This window comes from Mixophyes fleayi, chromosome 11 (genome assembly GCF_038048845.1).
Source record: "Mixophyes fleayi isolate aMixFle1 chromosome 11, aMixFle1.hap1, whole genome shotgun sequence".
In the NCBI taxonomy this organism is placed as follows: domain Eukaryota; kingdom Metazoa; phylum Chordata; class Amphibia; order Anura; family Limnodynastidae; genus Mixophyes; species Mixophyes fleayi.
In genome coordinates this window covers 76,359,809-76,375,189 of record NC_134412.1, presented here as the reverse complement: position 1 = coordinate 76,375,189, position 15,381 = coordinate 76,359,809, and the positions used below count along the sequence as shown (strand labels likewise).

The 15,381-nt window shown below is 41.3% G+C and overlaps 1 protein-coding gene across 5 annotated transcripts in view; it reads right to left on the bottom strand.

Annotated features, from left to right (window-relative positions):
- Positions 1-419: 419 nt before the first annotated feature.
- The window catches only part of NADK (NAD kinase), a 46,579-nt gene continuing 31,617 nt past the window's right edge, over positions 420-15,381 (bottom strand). For all 5 annotated transcript variants that reach the window (XM_075189700.1, XM_075189699.1, XM_075189701.1 and 2 more), the window contains 9 exons: positions 12,694-12,823; positions 11,569-11,677; positions 10,297-10,382; positions 7,582-7,684; positions 6,149-6,300; positions 5,456-5,555; positions 4,530-4,687; positions 3,822-3,904; positions 420-3,052 (listed from right to left, as the gene is read on the bottom strand). In XM_075189700.1, coding sequence (XP_075045801.1) covers positions 2,902-3,052; positions 3,822-3,904; positions 4,530-4,687; positions 5,456-5,555; positions 6,149-6,300; positions 7,582-7,684; positions 10,297-10,382; positions 11,569-11,677; positions 12,694-12,823 — 1,072 coding nt within the window. In that variant the 3' untranslated portion in view covers positions 420-2,901. The remainder of the gene's footprint in view (positions 3,053-3,821; positions 3,905-4,529; positions 4,688-5,455; positions 5,556-6,148; positions 6,301-7,581; positions 7,685-10,296; positions 10,383-11,568; positions 11,678-12,693; positions 12,824-15,381) is intronic.

Sequence of the window (15,381 nt, the reverse complement as noted above, 5' to 3'; positions counted from 1 at the left end):
GCAAGGTCAGGATGTAGCATAATGTCCTGCAAGGATATGGCAATCTACTTCACCTTTCTTTGGAATGGGATAACAGCACACCAGTTCCCTGAAATTAGAACCTGTGTATGTTTCCGGATCCATCCCATCAGAGATACAGTAGTTCTCAAACTGTGCGCCTTGGCTCCCTGGGGTGCCTCAGCCAGGGCCATTGGTAAGCAAGGCAGGGGACTACTTGGTAATTATTTTGGCTTAAGTGTGCCTAGAACTGAAAAGGTTTGGGATCCACTACAATAGGATATGTGTTTGAAACCATCAGGATCTTTAAGAACCAATAGGAGCCAACAATGTAACAGAATATTCTATTCAACTTATTCCATTTACAAAAAGTTCTCATCCAAGATCGGTTATCTTTAGGGCTCACACATAAAAGCAACATATTCAGAGGTGCAAATTTTATGGTTTGTTTTTTTTCACAATTTACACTATTTACACAGGCGTTTGACATTATACCAAATTCATCAGGCCAGAAATGAAGAATAGAAAACGTCTGGGGAAAAAAAAATAGTCTATACATTTTCTGCAAATTTTATGCAAGTAAGCAAAATATGAAATTGCACAATACAACAGAGTTTTTGTATACAAAGACAATGGTTTAGTTACTGGATGTGTATTTTAACAAACATAAATAAAAACGAAAACGGTGTATATTTACATTGCAGCACTGAACGCTCCTGCACGGGACTTGCTAGACTTATTTTGGGATTAACAAGGAAAAATAGTTAGAAATACAATGGTGCAAAGCACTTTAAAGTAATGTAACTAACAAGTCACAGTTGTTATCAAACAGCGGCATTTATAATATATTTTAAAATAGAACAGTTTGGGAGAGAGGTACCGTCACCAACTCACGTGGGCTGGTAAGGTAATAATAACATTGCTCAGAGGTGCGAGCAGAATCAGCGATGTGTTAGATACCGTGAAACGCGCAGAGGCAGACCTCACGCAAGGCTCTGACGGGACCTTGCTCAGAATTTAATTCCCCTATATGTCCATTTTTAGTTATACTATTTAACAAATATTTTATTTTCTAAGCATATTACAGAATCCAGTATCTGTTGTACTCATTTCAAAACCACCATCTCTCTAAATCAGTATAGTCCGTCTCACTTCGCGATACATCACTTGGTGATAGCTATCGCTCCATTCACTCAATTAGCCTTCTGCAAGCTAAATTATAGACACAACTATGACTTAATTATTAATAATACATCAACACACAATAAACAAGCCATTAAGATTAGTGAGAAAAGCCATTTAGAGAACAAAATTTACTGCAAACTTTGTTCATATCTTATACATAGATACAAATCAAGAGACGGCCAAAGCTAGGTTTGAAAATAAGTGACACTATGTTGATAACGGTATTCATTTATAAGTAAACGTTAAAAACTACGCATACTATATCAATCCGCCACTGTCTGACTGGTAGCCAATATGGAAGAGAGTAAAGTGCTTAGATTTACCAGACTATGTTTCACAAAGTGTCTCTCGAACAGGGAACTATTATTGTTTGCAAGGAGAGCCCTACACAATAGTATTAGGGTCTCTATTGTTTCTGTTCAAAGTCCCATTAAGAGTGTTTATTTACCCCATGGTGGGGTCTGCACTAGATGTTCCCATTATAGTATTCTTTCAATTATTTTATTCTCATAACAAATATTAAAAAAATTTTTTAAACCTGTTCTAAATATCTCAAAACTGAACCATGGGTGTTAAACGCCCAAATTTAAAGGGGGGTTTCCAACCTCAGGGGACTTAAATTTATTGACCATTATTGCTACATCTTTCTGCTAGTCCTTTCTTCATTATCAGCACACAAAGTTTTTGTTGTGTCCCCAACACAAAGTAGCTACCAGTATACAATAGCAGACTGTGTGATATCCTGGGGGCAATTAAAGCAAACAGGTTGCCTGTGAGAAATTCTGGTTAGACTCGTTAGTGGGAGGACCAATGAAAAACAACAATCACGGCCATTGCAGCTTCTCATTGGTCCTCCCGCTCACACCCTCCAAAACATTAGGTGGTACCTTTAAGTTACCCTGGGGTGGAAGACGCATTTAAATTTGGGTCCCAGATGAAAGAGCTTAATAACTTAAATTGGAATTAAGTAAAACAGGAAGTGCTGTGCAGGAGTGCTCCTTGTTACAATGTATCACACGGACTACATGTTATGGAAATAGTAGAAACCTTCTGCTCCATTATACTGGACACGTGGGCTACAGGAAACTCAAACATATGCAGTCTTTCTGGCATCGCTATTGACATTCCAGGTGTTCCTTTCCTTTCAGCACTGACGGAACAAGATCAGATATGTTTTTGGACGCATTGGTTACACTCTCCAGTAACAGACACAATCAGGATCTGGTACAATGGATACATGAGGAGGGGGACATGCCAGGTGTCGTCAATAAAGGACCAGTATGTAAACCACAGATTTCACAAAATAAGCTCTGGGGATATTATATACTATTGTTATAGTATTTATCAGGCGTGGGACAATTTATTATAAAATGTAAACAACTCTACATAACCGCTTTGCTGTAAGGATCGGTCTGCGTTTTATTGTCATAAAGGACAACACAAGGCAGCCCCCGTTACACAGCAGTTACTTATTCTTTTTTTACGTTTCATTAATAAGAAACACCAATATAAACTTTTATCTTAAAACCTTAAGAGAGAACAGTATAGTTTGATAAATAAAGGAAGCTGGTTGTCGGTGGACCAGTACGCTGCAGTTCGTGGCTTGTAAAAGCACTTCTGTTCGTTTTGGTCTATAGTCCGGGACAAGTAGTAAAAAGGAAATAAGATCACTGTACATGGAAACCGGTGTGTGGCGAAAGCACGCAGCTCTTGGAGCTGCTAGTACTCCTCTTCCTCGTCCCCTGTGAAATGGTTTTGTTTCTTGCGAACGTTCCAATGTAAACACTCAGCCAGGCTGTCAAACCAGTCATTAATGGGGTCCCGGAAACAGATGGAAGGGACAGGGTAACAAGAGGTAGTGATGCTAATACTGGAAAGAAAAGAGACAAAAAATAATAATAATCGGTTACATCATAACATAAAGAGAGCGCGTCTAAGTGAACCAAAGGCTTTTTCATGACGGTAGTGTAATTTCTGTACAACGTCCTCCCTCTCGCCAGCCCACCTTACCCTACAACGTCCTCCCTCTCGCCAGCCCACCTTACCCTACAACGTCCTCTCGCCAGCCCACCTTACCCTACAATGTTCTCTCGCCAGCCCACCTTACCCTACAATGTCTTCCTCTCGCCAGCCCACCATACACTACAACGTGATCCCTCTCGCCAGCCAACCTTAGCCTACAACGTCCTACCTCTTGCCAGCCACCTTACGTCTTCCTCTCGCCAGCCCACCTTACCCTACAACGTCCCCCCTCTCGCCGGCCCACCTTACCCTACAACGTCCTCCCTCTCCCCAGCCCACCTTACCCTACAACGTCCTCCCTCTCACCAGCCCACCTTACCCTACAACGTCCTCCCTCTCACCAGCCCACCTTACCCTACAACGTCCTCCCTCTCACCAGCCCACCTTACCCTACAACGTCCTCCCTCTCACCAGCCCACCTTACCCTACAACGTCCTCCCTCTCACCAGCCCACCTTACCCTACAACGTCCTCCCTCACCTAAAATATGTATTCCTTGGAGGATACAATCCTTCTGTAACTACTTGTATATTATATGTTCAAACAGTTTTATTACAGTTTTCTCTCTGTAAAAGGTCACTACCATTCCCCGTTCACTATACTGCGTTGGGCGCTCACCTGTCTCCATGGCAAATTTCCTGCCTCTTTCTCCCGTCAAACGAGACCCAAGCGGTATTCCGCGCATCAGGAGAGAGCATGATCTGAGAAGGAACCCGTTTTGTTGTGAAATTGTCAAACAACTTACAAAAATGCAGACAAAGGCAAGCGGACTACCCTCAATGTACTTAATTAAGCACAAATTCATTTCTGAAGACTTGGGATTTATGTTGGTGTTATACTGTATATCACTGCACACAGCAAGATTCAGGTCACTGTACTCTATTTTAAATGTTTAATATAAATAGCAATCCCCTTAATCTATCTGACCTTTATCACAGTCATTATTAGTCATAAAGTCATAGAATTATTTGCCTTCGGGCACACATGGAATCATAGAAAATACATTTTAATACATTATAATTTAAAAATAAACTACTACAGTAACATCATTTACCAATAATTCTGTATAGAGAAAAAATTATCTATAAAAAAAAATAAATGATAAATTATAAACATAGCTGCCGCCTCTAAAAAAGGAATAATACAATTGCTGAAGATCACCACTAGTGGTCATCTTCAGCAATTGTATTATTTCATTGCCTGTATACTATTGTGAATTACCTGCATTAGTCAGTGCGGTGCTCAGTACATACAGGTCAGAAGCAGCTATTTATTAGCATATGGAAAACATTCGGAACACATTAAACCCCTATGGTTCGCGCTCACCTTTAGCTCCACCCCAGCAGGGACCACGATTGGTCGGAAGGACAGAGAGTGGGGGCAGATCGGGGTGATCATGATGGCAGGTACGTTGGGATGAATCATGGAGGCTCCCGCTGCGGCTGCGTACGCTGTGCTGCCCGTTGGTGTGGATACAATGACTCCTGAGGGGGAGGGACAAATCAAATGGTGTAAACTCGGCAGAGCTCAGCTTCCTCCCAATAGTGCAAACTCTCCAGAACTGCTCCCAGAGGAGGCAGTATGTAGTACAGCACATTCACGGGTTAGAAGGAGTCGGTCACTACTAATGGAGAACTCCAGTCACACATATGGTATAACACACCCAGAGTAACAGAACAGGGGGTCTGGCGTCCAGGACACAGAGATGATGTTGGTAAGCTGAGATGGGGTATATTGCAGTATGGCGGGAATGACCCTTTATGTCATATTCACTAGAAGTACCTGCTGCTGTTTTTTATTCTGCAACAATCATTTTGTTATTTAAACACAAAAGATAACAATCGCAATGCAAGCCTTAAGCTGCCCATACAACCACCATATGTTGCAGATTCTAACAAATATGCCATATATCTGATGCTACACTAGTCTAAACCATCCGGATAGGAGACTACCGCAAGCAGTTTCCTTGTTGTGGTTGGCCGATGATTGGTTTTCCACCCTGTCCAATTGACTCAGATCAGATTGACCACATTTCGTTTGGTAAAGATCATTGGCCGTATGGCCATGAAAGCTACAACATTGGGCTATTGTGGTTTTAACTGACTAAACGGGTTAACAATCTGTTCATGTATTTCAAACTTTGCTTTCTTTATTGAACATAAAATCTAGATGCGGTTTTGCAGACTGGAAAAAAAAAAATAGTTTGAACACAAAGTAGACAATCTCCATCACATTCTCTATAAGGCACTTACCATCTCCTTGAACTGTAGTGATGAGGTGTCCGTCTAGGAAGACGTCCAAGTTGGATAGATAAGAAGAAGGGCCTCTGTCCACCACTACTTCATTCAGGACCTAGGATTCATAGATTACATACATTACATTATTGTACAAAATATTCCTATCAACAAAATGGAAGAATCTTCCTGTATGTTACCTACATGAACCAAGGTTAGGATATAAACAAGGGACACCAATATATCTCCAGTAAATATACAGTTGTGTGACATCATGCACCTGTACTTATTATAGTAACACTCAGAAGTAGAGTTATAAAACCTTCTAAAAGGAAAAGTGGAGATGTTGCCCATAACAACCAATCAGAATCTAGCTATCATTTACTAGAATGTACTAAATAAGAGCTAGGATCTGATTGGTTGCTATAGGCACTAGCTCCACTTTTCCTTTTTAGAACGTTTGATGAATTTAAAAAATAAATCCCTAAATGTTTCTGAAAATTGAGGGAACGTGTCAACCCTGGAGGCCGTCACCATGAAAACAACAAGAAGCATCACATTTATATTTAAATAAGACAAAACTACGACACCCTACAGTTCCTTAATATGCTTCAGTTATGACACTACATATCTGCAGAGAAATCTTAATTTAATTCTAAACAAAACAAACTCCCGGTGGCTATTTACTGACAGATCTACAAGAGGACACACCTGGTACTTGGTTTGCTTGACATGTTCCTTCTCAGACTGATTAACAATAAGCCCGTTCTCCTCCACGCCGTTCTGTAGAATGGACTTCTTCTCTTTGTGCTCCTTTGATACCTTCACCTTTAGCCTGCTGCGCAGGACAAGAGCCGCGTTACCTGGACAGGGGCACCGGAGAGATCACATATACAGGGTCACATGTAAAATCTGCGCTACACAAGGAGGATCAGCAAAAAGGGTTGTGAATGTTTTCACAGAGAAGTAGGGAACACTTGTTCTATTGTGCAAAATAACCATCTGTTGAATTAATCCTATATACCAAATAGGCACTAAATTTATGCAACATAAAACGGAGCAAGAAAATATTACAATATAAATATTACAATATAAGACAATGTTGTGTTAGGCTTGGCTAACAAAATAAACAACAATGCATTAGAAGGCTGTCTTCTAATTTCTATCAAGTCATCCAAATGTAGGCGGGATAAAATCATGCAAAAGACGTTGTACAATTACATTTTGTTTTTTAACATCCTCCCTTTACAAGTACCAGTAATCTGTAATATGATAACACACTGAACGCATTTGCTACGTCTGTAAAAAGCCTTTCATTCTGAACATTAAAATCCATTTCCTGGGGTGACTGTAGTATCTCACTTAGGGTAGGTACACACTGGAGGTTTTTCAGGCGATTATCGCACCAATCACCCGATAAACGACTGCCGCATATGGTGTTACTGTGTATACTTGCACGATGAATGACAATCCTTCCAAAGTGCCAACTGTTTCATGTGGTTGGTCGTACCGTTTAATAATCTCGTTCCAATCACCTTCTGATCCTGCAGTGTGTACACACTGACGATCACGATCTCCGTAGAGTTTACAGAGTCATGGTCTTTTCAGCTGATGCCGACAATGAACATGTCCCGGTGACTAAATGTAGAGAGTTCTGTAGATTGTTGTAGATTCGTTCATTCTGAGACTGAATCGACTGACCTGTCGGACTGTAGATAACAGATTGGTCGGAAAATTCTCCAGTGTGTACCTAGCCTAACTTACTAACCACTTCATTACCTCTAAGACCTGATGGGGGGGAAGTGGGGGGGGGGAGGGGGTGGTAAATTAACCCTAGGCATGGCTACAAGGGAGCACAGAAAATTATATCTTAACCATTTTATCCACATTGGTCTTAAGGATTCTGAGCCATCTTACTGGACAAGTTGTGTTTACTGACTTGTTACTCACTTGTTACCACTCCATAGATCAGGAAATATAAGCATGGATGTTTTCAGTCTGCTTAGCCAATGTGCTCAGGCAGAGAGCGTGCTAGAGACAAGCACACTGTTCACCCAGTGATCAGTGACCCAGCTTACACAGGAGACTAATGCAGAGCTTAGGAATCTGGCTGCCCGTCTGTTGACCTCTGGGCGTTTTCTTACCTTCTATAACCTGAGTGACTTGAGACTGGAAGTTGTCAAAACTAAAAGGGGTGAGGAACCCCAGTGATCCCAAGTGAAAAGCCATGACCGGAGGGACACTGTCCTGCAGAGGGGGAGAGAGAGAAACGGGTGTCAACTTTATGGAAATACAGTGCACAAACACCTTGCACATAAGTGTGACCAGCAAAGGCATTTACCGATATAACTATGGCACATGTAAGGCACATCATGCAGCCCGCGACACCTCTACTGCCCCGCTGCAGCCCGCGACACCTCTACTGCCCCGCTGCAGCCCGCGACACCTCTACTGCCCCGCTGCAGCCCGCGACACCTCTACTGCCCCGCTGCAGCCCGCGACACCTCTACTGCCCCGCTGCAGCCCGCGACACCTCTACTGCCCCGCTGCAGCCCGCGACACCTCTACTGCCCCGCTGCAGCCCGCGACACCTCTACTGCCCCGCTGCAGCCCGCGACACCTCTACTGCCCCGCTGCAGCCCGCGACACCTCTACTGCCCCGCTGCAGCCCGCGACACCTCTACTGCCCCGCTGCAGCCCGCGACACCTCTACTGCCCCGCTGCAGCCCGCGACACCTCTACTGCCCCGCTGCAGCCCGCGACACCTCTACTGCCCCGCTGCAGCCCGCGACACCTCTACTGCCCCGCTGCAGCCCGCGACACCTCTACTGCCCCGCTGCAGCCCGCGACACCTCTACTGCCCCGCTGCAGCCCTAGAATGATTGCATTTTAATGTCCATCCCTTATGGTCGCCCTTAGTTCTAGTACCAGTACAATCTAATTGTGGTTACACGAGATATATGAAAACTGACCGTTTGGACAGGTAACTATGAACTGGGACTGTGTGATAAGACACTAAATCTATAACTGAAAAAGAGCAAACAGGTGTAAACGCCTCTCACATTCCTGTAGGGCAGCCACCTGCGCCTAGTGAAAAGTCACATTGTGTATACAAACAGCCCAAACTTGTTCTGGATGCCTGATTTCACATTCCTTGTGAGCCGATACTGAACAAGATCATTTTTAAGAGAACTTTTTCTTGGAAGATTGAGGACTTACACAAAAACAGAAATATAGTACAGAATAGTGTTAACAGTTTTCTACACCTTCATACAGTATTCCATGTATTGGTCTGTACATACCCTCTTGGAACGGTTAGAACACACATATTAGCCAAGTTGTGTGCTTTGGATAAACTATTACACAGCAGTTCTCTGTCGTATCCAGGGGCAACATAAATAAACCCCTAATGTCATTAGTGAAGTTGCCGGAGGGCTTGTACAAACCAATTAAAGTTGTATGAAGGTAGAAAGGCCAATTAAAAAAAAAGGTGGTGGTGTGTACACTAGTGTCACATGTGATCTGTAACTGGAATATCTGGCAGTACACTAGGTGCAAACAAGAGACCCCTGGATGGGTCCTAAGCACTGTATGTTAAGCAGTATATATACAATGTGTCCATATACACTGTACCAGGTCCTGCATTATAATCTCCGAACACACAGAATATGGCTTCAGCTCTCCAGCCTTATGAGCCAAGTTACAAAAGACCAGTGAAGACACTGAGACCTGAACCCTTTGTGTTTTGTTGCATTTCACAGCTTCTGATGAGAGATCTACTTGGGTACATGGATCCCAAGCTGTATCCAAGCCTTATGACAATAAAACGTAACCTAAACATTTGGAAACTACTTGCCTGCCCTCAGTGAATGCGGCCGTTCTTAGGGCTGAACAAATGGAGGATGGAGCCTAACCATTCACTAGGAATCTGTGATATCACTGGGGCACGACGCGTTTCTATACCTTTAGTGGTTTGTATTGTGGACCGCCGTAGAAGACTTTCAGATGAAGAGATGTCATACAGGTGGGACTGCTGACCCTGATAACCGTGTAGAGGTTCAGGACAGCCTGGCACAAAATCTTGGTGTTTGGCGTTTTATAAATCAGGAAACGCACATATAATGCATCTAAAATATGATTGTTTTATAGTGTAACTGTCCAAATATCATGAAAAGGGCCACATTTCTGCTTTAAAATACATTTTCAGGGGGTGAATAATGTCCAAAAAATGCCATCCATTAAAGTCTACTAAGCTTTCAGGGAAGCTGGCGACCAGGAATAAAATTGAGGAAAGTAATTAATAATTTAGGTGCACTTTGTCTACACATCTACTAATTGAGACATTCAAACCTGTTTTATACAAATCTTTCAACTTTCCATGTCCTCCTGACAGTATACTCTATAGTTATGTAGAGTATGTTTTTGTTCTTAAAACTACATAAAATCTTTCAAAATATAATGTCCCATTGTCCAACAAGCACAGCAGCAATGTTCGGGATCGGTTTGGTTAGGGAGGAGGTCACCCCAGTGACCCCTGTTGTCCCATGGTGCTCTAGTGCTCACAGCTACTGGTGTGAATGAATGGAAGGTGCTGTTGAAGGAGGTTACAAATACCGCACGCGGGTCCTCCAATCAGTTGTGATGACCATCTCCATCTGCAAGAGCCTACATTAGCCCCCGGTTGGAGCATCATTGGGACTACGGGAGTTTGGGGACTTTCTCCCCAGACATGGAAACCAGTGCTTTTGCTAGTTGGACGATGGGTAACATCACCACAAATCTCAGTCATTGGGATTAGCACTGTCAATCACTGATATTATCACATATAGGCAAATTGAGAAGCAGGTGACAGTACAGACCTGAAAGAGCGATGAGGCGTACAGCAAGGTCCCATCTCCTCCAAGGCAAATAATGAAGTCAATCTGGTTGGAGATGTCATCAAAATCTAGTAAAGAGTCACAAAAGGTAAAGTTAATATTGAAGGAAGTTCTATCGGTTCTGCAGATCTCAGACGTGAGTGGAGCAGGTGCCAGAAAGAAACATTTCCAAGTCACTGAACTGCAAACGAACACAACTTAGACTGAGCTGCTAGTGAGGATGCTGATCCAATAACCCAAATAAAAATATCAAGAGGTTTAAAAAGCTGACACCTATTACCAACATGATGATGATGTAAAGGTGCAATGATTTGAAAGTAACCAGCAATGAGATATGATTGGACCAGCTAGACTGGTTGCTATGTATTAATACTCAATTACATTCTATAAGAGGACATCACTGTAGCACGGTGGTGAGCATTGCTGTCTTACAGCTCTGGGGCCATTGGCTCATTTACAATCAGGGCACTATGTGTGTACAGTTTGTATACTCTCCCTGTGCTCAAGTGGGTTATCTCTGGGTGCACTGTCCAAAAATATGCTAGTAGGTCAACTGATTCCTGATGGAATTGAGAGTGTCAGCGAGTGTTCTAGAATTGATATACAGATGTCAATGATTAAACATGTGGCAGGACCAATCAGAAGCTGCAGCTTTTGTGACATTTGTCCTACCCCTCCCCAGCACCACACAGCCCTGGTTTTCATCTGGAGCTCCCAAGACCACCACCCCTGAGGGGGCTGCTTTATGTAACATTCACCTCACATTGCAGAAGCATTTAATAGGACTTTTGTTTTAAAAATCAACACATTAAAAAGTAACATAGCACAACATTCAAATTAGGATCACTTAAGATGGGTGTACATGTATTCCATGTAATATGTATCATCTACTCCATTAATATTTTTATTTTTGTGCTGTTAGAACAAGTTACTTTACTATGAAGCAACAAGCTCGCTCACAGGAGGTCTAACAGAATGGCACATTATCAAACATTCAAGAAAACGCTGTAACGTGATGCTGAGAAAGCATTGGCTGGATGTGCGAAATAACTGTTATAATGCTGATATCAGCACAATGACACAATTGCCCGTCTAGGTCAAATAGCTTCAGCTACATAATTGCATAGAACGGTCTTGTTTATCGGATAAGAAAGCACTCCCGCACATCAGAAGACTCTGCAGAATGCAATCACGTCTGAAAGCATTAAATGTATACAGTAACAGCCAGGTAAGGCAGCTGAATGCTAGGCTCACCTTCTCTAAAAGTGCAAAACTTCTTCTTTACTGGTCCGAAATTCTCATCGTTCGCAATGGCAGGGTCTTCCAATACCTTTTTCTCCACATAAACAATCATGCTCTTATGCTAGATAAAGTAGAGAGTGACAGAAATAACTACACGTCTGTAGCTATTCCAGTGTGAGGGGGTCAAGCACAGAAGTAGAACCATAATTTTATGCAATTTAAAAAAACAAACAGAATAAAGGATAACTCCACCTAGATGCAATATCTTCCAAAACAAAAACCTTCCTTCCCCAGGGAAAAGTAAAAAAAAAAGCGAGGGATCCAATCCCAGGAAATGCACTCTTGTATCACATCTCCCTGACTAACAGTCACAACAAACGGTCAGTAAATCACGGACATCCTAGTTGTCTATTAAGCTGTTTGGATGTCTACCCGTATGAGAACGTTTCTCTTCCTCGGGAAGGGTTGGAAGATATTGCTCATAGTTGGAGTTCTCCAGTAAATGTAACCTCTATACAGATTCCCAAACTCAGATTGTATAGAGGGAACATCAAAATCGATTATCTCCTCTTACAGTCCTGACTTCAGAATTTCATGCATAACAGCACATACTAAACACAATCACAGGCATAAACAATACTTTGCCACTCATCAGTCAACAATAAAACTATTAAAGGTTATAAAGATACTAAATTAAATTTGTAGGTAAGGAGTGAAGCGAGTTCACTATATGAAGAAACTGAAACTGTGGTTTTTACCAGTTCCTTTGACTGTAGTAGCTTTTTTTTTCCCCTCAAGACTGTGAATGTGCAATTTCCCACCTATAATGCGTGAAAGCCGAATTATTGCCCATCTCTAAAAGAGCGCTGGAATTTCTGGTATCACAATCATATTTCCCATTCTTTGTCAGAGCCAGGTAAAAAGCCAAGTAAGCTGTATAATATAGAGTCTGTTTCAACATTTGAAATAAAATCAAATAATCATGAGTACTAATTAACTATAGTAAGTATTTTGGGTCTTATGAATAACTGCATATTTTTTTCGACTTTGGTCTCCAGTGGGTGAAGCTAAAACAACGAAAAAGTACGGTGTATAAAACAGACATAAGAAATAATCCAGCAACTAGTTGCCACGTACCTCTGTAAGAAACGAACAGAGCTCTTTAAAGGGCTGCAGGAGACTCGCGTCTCTGACCTTTTTAATCACCAACACACTTTTCGGTGGCTTGTTCCACGTTAGCAGCTGGTTTGCTGGGTCCTGGATATGCCTAAGGAAGAGAGAGTTTAAGAAAATAAGTTCACGTTGAAACCATAGCCTTTCAATAATAGAATTATGTTTAATAATCTAATTCCAAGGTGTGGAAAACGAAAAGCAAACAAAAACAACGAATGGTCCTGTTGGTGTCTTCTACTGAGCTTGTCGGGAGAATACTGTACCGCTGTAGAGAGAGTACAGCGTAGATAATAAAGTAGCATAGGTAGGAACAGTGGAGCTGCCCATAAGTTACATTTATATAAATATTACACTGTACATTTTCACTGGTTGCATTTCCAAGTTTTCAAAGAAACTCAAGTTCTGCGCACACAACGAGGTCACATGTCTTAAGAAAACGTTGGCGCATTTAAAAGATAGATAGATGGCAAACATCTTCTTGAAGAGCGATAAGTCTCTGAGCGATAGGCAGTTTCCAGAATCAGGACACTTTAGAAGAGGACGTACGATGACTCTCGGGCTATTTCATAAAGAAATCCCTTTGTCCACCCAGGGTGTGACTACCAATGAAGAGAAACAGGTGCCGAGAAGATGAGCAAAGTGACCCTGATCTTGGCCCTCATATTGGATCCATAAGACGAGTTGTTCCAAACAAAGACTTCACGAACCAATCAGGAACAATTCTCCCAGTTGAAGTTTGCAGGTTAAGACCAGGACAATTTAGAACATTAATGTCACATATGAGATTACTAGATAAAATATTTCCAGATACTAGTGTATAATTCTGATATGGCCATAAACTGATGCCTGGGCAGAAAGCTGCATTACTAACAAATATTTCATTAATGGAGTAAATAAAGTTTTATTTTTCTAAAAATGTGTTCAACCACATCCCAGCTCTTGTTAGATGGAAGTAAGAGGGAAGATTATAAGACAGCAATGACTTCTGGGCTGGGGATCATACAATAAACCAAAAGGATAAACGGGTGGGAAGTCATTTATTCATGTTAACTCAATAGGGAAAGTGTCAAAATGATGGGGGTGAACCCTGCATCCGTAAGTAAAAGAAAGGAGCTTTTCAACATGAGCAAAACAATACAACATGTGAGAAGGAGGAGAGAACACACCCAAGTGATCTCTGTGGGGGGGGGGGGGGGGGGGGTTAGCAGCACATATACAATCACACATAGAATGTCACCATTTCTATTTTATGTGAAGATAAATATACACTATTATTGTCAAAACAAAGCTTAACTGTGCTCTGCTCAAATGATCATCTCTGGTACAACAACCTTTATTAAGGGATTTTTGTACCATCATAATTTTCTTTGACAAAACAGATTATTTAATTAAACCGCTTTTATCATGTTTGCATTTGCTATTAGTGTATGGTGCTCGTTAACTATTAAAATCAACCGGTAAATATTTTCTCCTTAAATACACACACTTAAGATTTTAGCAGCAGACCATGGGAACATATAAAACGTTGAGAATCTCTCACAAGGTTCTGAGAAAACATTGACACACAAAGACTGATTATATTAACGTAAATCCCGGAGACTGCTTCTTATCAAACTGCCGGTAGCACAATACTGCAAATCCCTCGCTTTCAAACAATAGCCGAAACTGATAAAAGAACATGGTATATATCAATGTATTTATATTATCATTTACAAATATCCATAAAGCTAATCGTATACTATCAGCTCATTTTGGGGTGCTAATTATGGCACTTAGTTATATAGTCCTTTTGTACTTAAGACCGACAGAATGAATCAGTAAATTCATTTCAATCAGTGGGTGAAAACAGGGATGTCAATCCTCTTATAGCTATGTACTAAAATATTATATTTGAATATAAATCGGGGCTGCCAATTGTGTCAGTATATTTACTTACGCATGAAAAAGTCACTAATCTTTTTATGAACTGTAAGAAGCAGTGAGTGTCAGATTCCTGACACTACTAACGGTTGTGAGCACGGCAGACTTACACTTTCCTGACGCTATTACTTACATATCTGGAGCACATTTGGTTTTTAATGTCAGCAACAAATGACATCAATAAGCAGATTTTCATAACATCGTCCACAAAAAGAAAAATGTTTACAAAAATTCATCAAATGTTTTGTAGAAGGTAAAAAAAAATCACCCCTAAGGATGCAAATGAGTAGAATATTTTTTATACATAGCGTTTGTCAAATAAACGTGTGGAAAGCTGTCTTTTAGACAGGGAGCAAACAGCTGCAGGTTAATGGCGCTCACACTTAATGCCACAAACAGCCGCTAATAAGCAGATGGACAGGACTTGGGGAATAATTGTTTCTGTGACAACAGGATCAGCTGACATAGGGGTTCCCATTTAAATCTCCCAAACACTACTGTACAATCGTTTGTTGTCCTGAGCTTCAGGGGTCTAAATAAATTCACACAATCTATTTTCATCTTACACAAACTAACTGGTTTGCATTGAAACCACATCAGCTACAGATATAATGTTACAAGAATTTTAGGTCATTATTATTAATGATTCATAGTGAGAAGGTGAAATATATCAGCTGACTGAACAGAACACGCTAATATCTATTTAAAGCATTCTAGAAGTGTTTAGGGCAA